The sequence below is a fragment of the Rutilus rutilus genome, assembly GCF_951802725.1.
Source record: "Rutilus rutilus genome assembly, chromosome: 1".
In the NCBI taxonomy this organism is placed as follows: domain Eukaryota; kingdom Metazoa; phylum Chordata; class Actinopteri; order Cypriniformes; family Leuciscidae; genus Rutilus; species Rutilus rutilus.
Window position 1 is genome coordinate 59,115,106 of NC_140209.1, and position 12,580 is coordinate 59,127,685.

The 12,580-nt window shown below is 36.6% G+C and overlaps 1 protein-coding gene across 1 annotated transcript; it reads left to right on the forward strand.

The window, feature by feature from the left end:
* Window positions 1-5,700: 5,700 nt before the first annotated feature.
* On the forward strand, window positions 5,701-11,216 carry LOC311306244 (5-hydroxytryptamine receptor 3C). The gene is made up of 6 exons (XM_084434542.1): window positions 5,701-5,873; window positions 6,573-6,745; window positions 7,809-7,969; window positions 9,986-10,196; window positions 10,394-10,525; window positions 10,811-11,216. The coding sequence occupies exons 1-6, from the start codon at window positions 5,839-5,841 to the stop codon at window positions 11,050-11,052; spliced, it is 954 nt and encodes a 317-aa protein (XP_084290668.1). The 5' UTR covers window positions 5,701-5,838; the 3' UTR covers window positions 11,053-11,216.
* The last annotated feature ends 1,364 nt before the right edge of the window (window positions 11,217-12,580 follow it).

Sequence of the window (12,580 nt, forward strand, 5' to 3'; positions counted from 1 at the left end):
CTCCGTCTGTATGCCTTTGGAAAGCTATACTGAGTCAATAAAGCATTACCCACTACACCAACAGCTGAAGTGGTGATATAAGATAGAATTCAATTACAGTTGTGTACATTTTGATGTCACTGCATGGACAGAGTCATACAGGTGAATATGAATCACAGTAGATCTACATCATGATTGTATATGAATGGCTGATTAGGTTGTCAGTAAGCAGACTTCTCATTTCACATTCATCTGTCAGTGTCATGAACTGCTGTTTCAGAGGAATCAGGCATTAGATTACACTCATAATCCTCGTAAACGCTGGCACAATAGACTGACCACATGTGTCTGTGATTCTTATGTCACATAATGCATAATTCAATAAGATTTTTAATAATAAAAAAAATCATTTGTATTTTGTTGTTTCTTAATAAAAACAAAACAACTGTTTTTTTTTTTTTGTACAGCAGTGGTATTTTAGTATCATTGATATACTATTATAGTTTTTTTTCTATTATAGTACTATTATAGTGGCAACTAGCTGAAATAAAGTAAGTTTAAGTGTCTTTATACACTGCTCAAAAAAATTAAGGGAACACTTAAACAACACAATGTAACTCCAAGTCAATCACACTTCTGTGAAATGAAACTGTCCACTTAGGAAGCAACAATGATTGACAATCAATTTCACATGCTGTTGTGCGAATGGAATAGACGACCGGTGGAAATTATAGGCAATTAGCAAGACACCCCCAATAAAGGAGTGGTTCTGCAGGTGGTGACCACAGACCACTTCTCAGTTCCTATGCTTTCTGGCTGATGTTTTGGTCACTTTTGAATGCTGGCGGTGCTTTCACTCTAGTGGTAGCATGAGATGGAGTCTACAACCCACACAAGTGGCTCAGGTAGTGCAGCTCATCCAGGATGGCACATCAATGCGAGCTGTGGCAAGAAGGTTTGCTGTGTCTGTCAGGATAGTGTCCAGAGCATGGAGGCGCTACCAGGAGACAGGCCAGTACATCAGGAGACGTGGAGGAGGCCGTAGGAGGGCAACAACCCAGCAGCAGGACCGCTACCTCCGCCTTTTTGCAAGGAGGAGCAGGAGGAACACTGCCAGAGCCCTGCAAAATGACCTCCAGTAGGCCACAAATGTGCATGTGTCTGCTCAAACGGTCAGAAACAGACTCCATGAGGGTGGTATGAGGGCCCGACGTCCACAGGTGGGGGTTGTGCTTACAGCCCAACACCGTGCAGGACGTTTGGCATTTGCCAGAGAACGCCAAGATTGGCAAATTCGCCACTGGCGCCCTGTGCTCTTCACAGATGAAAGCAGGCAGCAGAACGTTGTCCATGGCGTCTCCAGACTCTGTCACGTCTGTCACATGTGCTCAGTGTGAACCTGCTTTCATGAGGGGTTTATGTACATTTTAGGGTTTTTGATGTCACCAACCCGGGAAGAAGCTCGTTGTAGTCCCTATCAGCGGCTTGTTGGAGTCCTTAAAAAGCGACTTCTGTAAAAGAAAATATCTCCCTTTGCATTGAACTTTGCAGATTTTGTTGATGCTCAAAAATTACACACTAACTAAAGTTAAAAACGTGAAATCATAATCAAGGACCGCTTTAAGATAAATCGCTTGTGGTATTCCTCAATTGTAAGTCGTTTAGGATAAAGCATCTGCTAAATGAATAAAACAACACTGTACGGTACAAGGGCTCTGAATGAAGTATTGAACAAAGGTCTAGACTCACTCACTGCGGTTTGTTTGCATTTGCACCAGTGGGTTTTGTTGCATCTCTTATATGTCTGTTTGATGTTACATGCACAGGTGAATATAGCATATAAATCATGGTTGACAATTAACTTTATTTAAATCTGATCAAGTTCTGTTCAAGCAAACTAAATAATAATGGTCTGGAAAAGAATAGTGTCAAAATGATTCTGTTTAGAACAAAGACCCCTTATAAATCCACAACACAAAGCATGTATATTAATGACATATAGGTATGACATCAGCAGTTTGAATAGGTTTTTGAATTTTTTTTCTGCCACACACTAAGAACACGAGAGGAGGTTGGACATGCTTTTCATTTACACTATATAAATGTGACCTAATGACAGCCATCTGTTCAATACTGCATCTCTATTCGACTATTTGCCATGGATCTCCAGTGGCTAATATTTTATCTTGCCTCAGTCGGTAAGTCGGTTCTTAAATGTCTAACTGTTTCTGTTGTTGTGTTGTGCAGTTTTGCCCCTGGTGTTTGAGGATGAGTGTATGTCATGTAGTCACATGACAGATGAATTTGCACAAAAATACTGCAGTTTGGTTTGATCCAGAGCCTTTTGATTTGATATGTATATTTAATTTTGCTATCTACACTTATGAAAAATAAGTGAGCTTAATTGCATTCACTTGTAGTGTATGTCAGATCTTAAGTATATTTTAAAAAACTACTTGCTGATAATATGAATAAAATAAAAGGCCACTTAAGTGCACTTAAAGAGAGACTCATATGTTTCTTAACACACTTAAAGTAACACTAAGTAACTTTTCAACCTTCATAATATATTTCCAAAACCCTTGTGATGGTACATCGACTTAAATTAGATTGAATGACACATCTGCCATAGCCTGACGGGGTTTGTATAGTTTTTAATCGTACTTTTAAACTTCGGGGTTCGGGTAGTAACACCCGCGAGAACAAAAAGAACTACAAAATTCGACTGCTTTACGGCATAGGCTACCTCACTTCCCCCAACACGTCCTCACATGCTGTTGGACTTGTAAGTATTGCTTATATTGTATATCACTCGGACAAGCTTTCACTCGTTGGTGTGAGCTAAAAAGCACCTGGCGTTCTTGTTGATGGATTAGTAGACATCTTCGGAGGCTAGCTGTGCTTGTTCGATGTCCGACGATTTGTAACGCGTTGTGTTTATTCCCCAATCGAACTCGTGTAACTGTCTGTCACACGTTATACCGTCCACAGCATTACTTGATAGACAAAAATAGTACAAGAATGAGCATCAAACAGAAACAACCCGCTTACGGGTTTTTGTTCGAGGCGCACATACAATACAGACTGCCGACAGTTAAACAGGGCGCGCGCAGCTCTTAAAGGGGCCACACCTTATTTCCACTCGTTACAGCTTCTATCCGACTGAACGGGGACCGGTATACAGGGGGGAGGGGATCAGGCCGTGAGTGAAGAGACTGCTCTGCGTGAGTGGTATTTACGACAGTAACGTTAAATACAAGTAGTCCACAGCGACTCTAGGGGTCATACGCTGATTTCACGCAGCCGTTATTTTGAAATCGAAAGCGAGGCTCCGGTGGGAAGAAAACCGGAAGTGTCGCCTTTAATCACAGGAGAGTCGTGAATGCGAAGGCGTTGTTGTGTTTAATGATGTTTTGTCAATTCTAAAACTGTACATACATTTATTTCATACTTTAGACTATATACATTGAAATTCATTTATAAATAATTTTTTTTTTTAATATAATTCAGAAAGTAAAAAAAGAAGCAGGAATGAACTATATACATATCCTATATTGGATATTAACATCCAATAGTGTAAATCGTGGCAGCAGCTTCAGGTTGGTAGTCCAAAGGCATTGTTGTTTGTCTTTACTTCCGGGGTTTTTCCCACCGGAGCCTCACTTTCGATTTCAAAATGGCGGCTGCGTGAAATCAGCGTATTGTTTGACCAAAACGGAAATCCTACATAATGGGGCTTTAAAGGAGAACTCCGGTCATTTTTTTGTAAATTTGGAGTGCTGTGTCAGTACAGAGAACAACGACAAAAATCGGTGTTGCCTACACCGTGTTATCCTCTTTTTAAAATTTGCACCCTGTTGACTTAAATGGGGCAATGTTTAAACCTGCTTTTAGCCTCTTAACATCCTTGATGTGTCATTACAAGTGCCCAGCCATGTGAGTGATTCCTTTCAGAGTGAACATGGTGAATCTGACTGCAGTAGATGTGAAAGATATTAATATTAAAAATATTAATAAAATTGATGTTAATTCAGCCAGCGCACATACCTGTATTTACTTCCTGTTTTTTGTCGAGTTCATGCGCGTGATGATAGGTATCTAAGCAACAGCATGATAAATACATGACATAAATAGAATAGAATAGAAATTACATTATTTTAGTTTATCATATGCTTGTCAGTACATTTAGCTGTGACTTTATTTATATATTAAAGGCACACTATGCATTTTTCCATTGCAGAGACGGCTCTGCGCGAGTGGTATTTACGACAGTAACGTTAAATACAAGCACTCCACAGCGACTCTAGGGGTCGTTGTTTGACAAAAATGGAAAAATGCATAGTGTGCCTTTAAAGACAGTAGATGTAATTATGCAATTACATATAAGGATGTACTTAAGTCCTACTTAAGTGGGTCAAAACACTTTAAGTTCAGCTAACTGCTTAAAGTATAATGCGTTTTCATTTAATTTTCAGTTAGCATGCATTTAAGTTTTTGAAAAACATTACATTCAGTTTGCACTTAAGTATATTCTTTGAAAGTATTATTTCTGCAATCAGTACTCTTTAAAAAGTATGCTAAAGTGTATACCTCTTTTTTTTTTTTTTTACAAGGGTAACATCAACAGTTAAGAACAGTTATGGTCACTGTGATTTTGCCGAGTTAGACATGTTCAGTTCAACATATTTTATTGATCCTGGAACAACATTCCTGTCCGAAAATGTACTCATAACCCTATCCCTACCCCTCGACCTAACTCTACCCATAACTTATCCCTAAAACCATCATTTCCGATGGTGAATAACACTGATGTTGAAGCACCTAACCCTGGCTGTAAGCCTAAACTTGACATAAACTGTAAACTCGACCCTCAAATCTGATTGTTTGATTGGATTATTGTTCCAGAATCAACAAAGATGTTGATGCAAAAACATGTTTTACTTGGAGAAACCACGTTCACCGAACAGGTTATAAGCATAGTTGCCTTTTATATCTTCCTTTTAGCATTGTTATTATTGGAACAAACACACTAGTGGAGAAGTATATTTATGGAAGGATGAATGTTGAACAGAGAAAAAGGTGTAAATGAAGGACATGAAGTGTCATCTGTGCAGGGTGTGTGTCTGCTGCTGAAAACTGTAGTTATAGGGCACTTATCGAGCATCTCGGCTTGGACAACAGTGACGAGATGACGTCCCTACGGCCCGTGCATAACTGGACAACTCCTACCAATATTTATATGAACCTGCTTGTGACCTCCATCACAGAAGTGGTATAAATCCAGCATGATTTACTTGAATGTCAATGACACAGGACGTCACGCCGTTGTATTATCATCACTCAACATTTCTTTCTTTCTAAAGGATGAAAAAGCCCAGAGCATCTCAACACAAATCACAGTTATAATTGTAAGTGTTTTCAGAACCCTTTTCACACAGTTTTACTCAACTTATAAAACCATGACATGTGTAATCAGATGTTTTATCTGGAAACAATGATGATAATATTTGTTGATACACTGTCAAGCTATAATTAACAGGCCATCTGAACATAATTTTTGGCGTCGCCCAATAACTATTTGACTGATGAACCAAAGCGAGACATTGAAAGGTCTAATTTATTTTAAGTCACATAATATATATGTAGATATTAATAAATACAAACAAAGTTACACTTTAATTCTTTTTTTTTTTTTTTAAGCCACTTATTAAACTTGTTTCATTGGACCAAGTCGGTTTACCACAAGTTATAATTACTGTTAATGTTATACCCAAAACTTTGCAGGGTTGGAACAGTGAGTTCACCGTATGGAATCCTCATGACTTTTGTGGGATCAATGTCTCTTCAGTTAAAAAAGATATGGTTTGGATTCCAGACATCAACATAATTGAAAGGTATGACAATTTTTTTGCAATTCAGCATGATTTGCTAAGTGAGTAACTAAGGAATGAAGGAAAGAAGGGTTTTACAAAAACTTTCAGAACTGACAACTTTCCAGCATTTAGTGAAACCAAGCACTTTCTGGCTGCATGTAGCACCTACTGCTCTGCAGATCCCAAAGTTAGGAAATAAAGATCTCCTAGTCTGTTTTTATCAAGATCCATTACATAATATTATAAGTGAAAAAAAGCTCTGAATCTCCATAGTCTTTAAAGGGTTGATTAGTTCATCCAAAGATGAAAATTCAGACATCATTTTCTCACCCTCATTTTGTCTTAAACCCACAATACTTTCATTCCCTTAGAGTGAATATATGTGAATAAAAGCCTAAATTAAACCTGCTTATCATTGTTGTATTCCTTCAGAAGACTTGGATTAAACCGCTCAAATCAAATGGATTACTTTTACGATGTCTTTATGAACTTAATGAAGCTTGAACATTTTGTTTGAATGGACTTTTAATGGAGGGACAGAAATCTCAAATTCTATAAAAACAGATTCTTCATTTATGTTTCGAAGATGAATGAAAGCATTTGGAACAACATGAGGTTGAGTAATGGATGACCGCATTTTTATTTTTTGGTTGATCTGTACCTTTTAAAGTTTGCATTTGATTTTATTGAACTACTTTTCTTCTTTTTCTTTCTATTTAGCATCAAGACAGAGTTTGCGACACTAGAGAATCAACATGTGCAGTTGCTTTGTCAAGGCATTGTTCTCACATCTAACACTTTAGCTCTGACCTCGGCCTGCAAGATGGACCTTCACCGGTTTCCCTTTGACGTCCAAAGCTGCAATTTTACCCTTCAGTCTCCAATACATTCAAGTACATCTGAAACTCCGAAATCAATGATGATCAGGATTGGGCAAAATTCAAAAATGATGAATTCAGTTAATGAACGTGAAATTGAGTGGAATTTGCCCCACACACAGGATGTTGAATTGGCATTTGAATTGAAATAAAGGAAGAGAAATATATTAAATTACAATCCAGGAGAAATTAAACAATCAAAAACATCATTAATTTGGACAAAAACTGCATTTTGGTGCACAACCCTGATGTTGGCAAACATGATTTTTAACCCTAGAATGCATGAACCAAAAAAGTACACAAATGCATAAAGGGGGTCAAAATGACCCGTATTCAAATGAATGGTTTTCTTTGAAAATAGGTGTCCTATTAATTAAATAACTGATGATACACAAATGTTTTCATATATTAAACATGTTTATTTGTCCACTGTCCTTGTAGGCTATATATGCATTACAAAAGCTGAACTTTATTCTTTATAAAATTCAGTTGTTCTTTTTCTTAACAAACTCATTTAGATTTAACTTTACAAACATTTAAACTTTACTTCCCACGATTCCCTCAGACCATGTGAAAATGATCTTTTCAGAAAGAGACAGAACATTTTAAATAAAATGTGCACATTTCTAAGCAAACTTTTGGGAAGTTTTTTTATAGCCTTTTCTGTAGCCTTTCTCTAGTCTACTCATATACTGTCTGAGTAGGTTTTACATTTGATGAAGAACTATTACAAAATATACATGTGTATAGTATGAATATTATCAAGCATGAATGTGTGTGGTATGAATGCAGTCTGAATGTACTACATCCGCCACGATGTTAGCATTGTCATGTGAGGTAAAATGATTTATGTAATTTCCATAAATTTTACCACTCCTCTCCCATGGTTTATGGATAGTAAAGTGTCCATTGTATGTGACCTTCAGAATCATGGCAGAAATAGAAGGTCAACTGGTGAATACGGTTCAGTTTGACCCCCTTTATGCATTCATGTGGTAGTGAGACAAACAAACAAATCCCATCCTATGCATATTTGAAATTAAAGTAATTGAAATGTCTGTTGTTGATTTTCTCTCAGGCATGGAGCTCCTAATTAACCCTTTCTCTGATGCATCATTCCTGACCCTCAGCTCCAAGAAGGCCTTTCAGACTCAGGGAGAGTGGGAACTCCTCAGTATAAATATTTCTAAAAGCAGTGCCAATCCTATAGGACCAGACCAGGATCAGCTGATATATACGGTACAGAGCAGAACGATAAGAATCACATAATTATAGATTATCATTAACGTGAATGGTGCACTTCAAATTAAACTAACTTTAGCTGGAAAATATCTTTATTCAAGAACCGCTATAAAGCCAAAACAACCCTTTGAAACAATCTACATTGTTAAAAGCGCTATATAAATGAAGAAGACTTGACTTGACTTCAAGTCACTTCAGTATAAGTCTCAACAGAAAAACAATGATGTAACTGTGACGATTAGGCTTGGACACAAAGACACTTGTACTGCTCAATAAACCTGTGTTGTCTTCTCACCTGATACCTGAGTCTGGTATATTCCCTGACAACATTGTCATTTAACTGTTAAATAACACGCAGTTAAGTGTCCAAAATCATTACATTCAGATCACACTTAAGTATATTCTTTCAAAGTATATTATTTCCATAATAAGTACTCTTTTTAAAAGTATGCTAAAGTATTCTTTTTCACCTTTCAGATAAAAATTTCCTTCATTATATAGTTCATTTATATAATGTATAAATTGTATACATTATACATTATATATGTGTAATGTGTAAGTGTGAATATTTTGTATAACTTCGTAGCATGCATTTAACAGCTATTACGACACAATTTCACACAGTATTCTCTTGAATCGTTTATCTGATATTGGTATCACTGGTATTCCTTATGCCTGGTTTACTTCATACCTTTCAAACCGCACACAGTTTGTACAACTAAAACAATTTCATTCCCAACCTTCTTCTGTTAGCTGTGGTGTCCCCCAAGGCTCTGTCCTAGGCCCCCTATTGTTCCTAATTTACCTTCTCCCACTCTGCAATATCTTTTCAAAATTCGGTATTAAATTTCACTGTTACGCTGATGATACACAGCTTTACATATCTACAAACCCTGATTCAATTCTCCCCCCTGCCTGTCTTACCAACTGCCTTCACGAAATAAATGTTTGGTTTTCTGCCAATTTTCTGCCACTTAATGGCAGTAAGACTGAAGTACTCCTCATTGGTACTAATTCTACTCTCTCTAAGTCATGAAGTTTTTCATTATCCATTGACGGTTCTTCCACTTCTCCCTCCCGCCAGGTTAGGAACTTGGGGGTCATCTTTGACAGTACCCTTTAATTCGAAGCTCACATTAATAACATAACCAGGTCTTGTTATTTTAATCTCCGCAATATTGCTCGCCTCCATCCATTTCTCACTCCGCATAGTCCCTCTATTCTTGTTCATTCGCTTGTCACCTCCCGCATTGATTATTGTAACTCTCTATTATCTGGTTTACCACACAAATCTCTTCATGAACTCCAGCTGATTCAGAATTCTGCAGCTCGTATCATAACCCGGACTTCACCTATTCAACACATCACCCCATCACTTCAACAGCTACATTGGCTTCCTATCAACTTTCGGATTGAATTTAAAATTCTCCTCCTCACATACAAATCTCTTCATAACCTCGCTCCACCTTACCTTTCAGACCTCTTACAGCCCTAAACTCTCCGTTCCTCTTCATTGGGTCTCCTCCATACACCTTCTGCTCGCCTAACCACCATGGGTCATAGGGCCTTTAGTCGTGTTTCTCCTTGTCTTTGGAATTCTCTCCCAGTCAACATCCGTAATTCAGACTCGTTAGCTCAATTTAAAGTCAAACTTAAAACTCATTTATTCAGAACTGCGTATTACTTTGTGCACTCAAGTCCAGTACTTTTTTTTTATTGCTGTTTTTTATTGACATTGTTATTTACTGTTATTTTCTGTTTTAATATTGTTACTGTTGCTACTTGTTGTATGGTGACCTTGAGTGGTTTGAAAGGCGCCTTAAATAAAATGCATTATTATTATTATTACAAAATACGAAAACCACTGCTAGAGAAAACAAGTTTTTCAGTAATATAACTTTTGACTTAAAACCTTACAGATAAGATACAGACCTTGTAACAACTAGCTCCGGTCTCCCATGTTAATGTAAAGCTGCTCTGATAAAGCATTTAAAGAAGTTTCTGTTCTTGCAGATCACCATGCAGAGGAGACCTGTACTGTATGTCATTATTTTTCTGATGCCAGTATTGTACTTCCTTGTGCTGGATTTGGCCTCCTTCTTCATCGATTCAAGTGGAGGAGAGAAGCTTAGTTTTAAAGTAACTTTGCTTCTGGCTATTTCTGTGTTACTGCTGCTTCTTAAAGACATGCTGCCCTCGACTGCCAGTAATATCCCTCTGATTGGTGAGTTCATTAGAGTAGAGAGTGTGTGTAGCAAATCAGCATATTCTAATTATTTCTGAAGGATCATGTGACACTGACTGTAGTAATGATGTTGAAAAGTCAGTATATCTATAACAGAATAGATTATTATTCCCCCCCAAAAAACTTTTTTTTTATATATATTATAATAATTTTTTTTAAATGTTTTTTTTTTTCAGGGATGTATTGTGTTGTCATCTTCACTCTCATGGGCATCAGTGTTCTGGAGACTATTTTTGTGAATTTTCTGATGGCTAAAGGAAATCAGACCGTTTCAGTAGCAGCAATGGAAAGCACATCTGCTCTTTCTGGTAAATATTCACCCAACATCTAATAACGAGGGGCATTTTATTAGTTAGTTATCCATGCACATTCCCATTATTCATCTTAATGTGATTTGGAGGTTGGCATCTTTGCTCCATGAACTTATTGTTCAAGAGCTGTAAATGCTATCTGAGCTTTCTATATCTGAACTTTTTGCATCAGGCAGGGAAAAATGAAAATTAATTTCACTCTTTTATGGGTTCTTCAAAAGAAATTGATCCTTGATAAAACATCTTATATTTCAAATAAATACATGTATAATTCCCTCACAGAGAGCGTAAAGGACACAACGGGCCCTTCAGACTCAGTAGCAGACAGCAGTGAAGAGCGGCTGTACACTCTTAACGTTCTGAAGCAGATCCTCATGGAGTTTCAGGCTCATCAAAACCATCAAGAGAGGAAACCCCTGTGCTGGACCAGAGTGGCAACAATAATACATGTTATCTTCTTTCTTCTGTACGTAACCTCTGTTATTGTGTTTCTGATATCACTGTCTATGGCTTGGTTCACATGAGTAAATATCCTCTTATAGGCCTGTACATGAGATGCAGGCTTTCGTAACTTACGCATGTTTCATTAGAAATATTAAAATATAGATAAGTCAATAGTTTTCCTTTTTAGTTACTGTACTGTACATTCTACTGAAGTACATTAACTTGAAAATTAGCTTCAGAAGGGGATTTTTGCAGCAATGCCATTTTCTTAGTGTGAAGATCATTTTAATAATTTGAAGAACCTTTTTTTCCGCTATATAAAGAAACTGGGAAATGGAAAGATTCCATGGATGTTAAAGGTTCTTCATGGACCCACAGGTGCAAGAGTTCAAGACTGTGATATGTAATTTGTGAAAATAAAAATTCAAATACAACATAAATTGCAATCCATTGCTAAATGCAAATTTTAAGTACATGATAAAAATGATAGTTATATAATATCTTTGATAACACAGTTTTGGTAAATTTATCTGACTTTTATTTAGGTTTATTTTTACCAATTGCATTTTTGGATGTCACATTTAAACAAGATAATAATACTATTTTGACATAAAAAATAGAAAAAGGATGAAAATATTCCATTCTTTATTATCAAGTTTCACAAAACCAGCTTCTTAAAACATTTGCTGCATTTTTTTTGGGCTAGGCAACAGTTAATCACATCTAAAATAAAAGTTTGTTTTTACGTGTGTACTGTGTATAATTAAATACACACTCATGTATATATTTAAGAAATATGGGCATGTATTTACTGTATATTTATACATAATTTATATTATATATAAATAGTTTATATATTAATAACATATTTTTCTTAAATATATGCATGTGTGTGTATTTATATATACAAATTAATTATACACAGTACACACACATATGTATTGTAAACACAAACTTTTATGCTGGATGTGATTAATCGTTGCCCAGCCCTAATTGTTTTTATTGTTGTAACAAGTTGAGCAAGCCTGAATCTGCACGGGGACACAAGGCTCAAAATTCATTTTTGCACTTTCTGTGCAGCACAGAGACTGAAGACAGACAATAATTTCCTTCTTCAGCACGGCATAATCATTTGCCTGGTCCTTTGGGAGGAATAAATAGATCCGCTGTGGCTCTCCCATCCCGGTTTGATCTCAGTCCTCTCGGGTAGCTATAACCTTGAAAGTATGGAGGAACGTTTATGTTTTTGGACATTGCGATGATGCCATAATCATTCTGGACATGCCTAATTCTTTGATCTTATCATGTGTATAAGATTTTAACTTATGATTATTTAATATTTATCATATATCTGTGAAGCTACAACATGAAATCCAGCAATATTTCTGTAATCAGTTATTCTGAAGGATATTGAAATCACATTTGCATAATAACATTTTGAACTCCTGCTTGACTTAGACACACACAGACATCAACACTCAGCATATGAATCTCAACAATGGTGACAATCAAAAGTTAATGTCGCAATGCATGCTGGGTTCAGTATAAAACTCCCAGCGTGCACTGCTGCATGAATAAAAAAATAAAAAAATGATTGCCACCATTGTT

Bases quoted from the DNA above. Each gene is read 5' to 3' on its own strand.
- LOC311306244 (XM_084434542.1), top strand. From the start codon at position 5,839: ATGGTTTGGATTCCAGACATCAACATAATTGAAAG. The intron at 7,970-9,985 runs GTACAGAGCAGA...CTGTTCTTGCAG, and splicing joins AGGATCAGCTGATATATACG to ATCACCATGCAGAGGAGACC. The intron at 10,197-10,393 runs GTGAGTTCATTA...TTTTTTTTTCAG, and splicing joins CAGTAATATCCCTCTGATTG to GGATGTATTGTGTTGTCATC.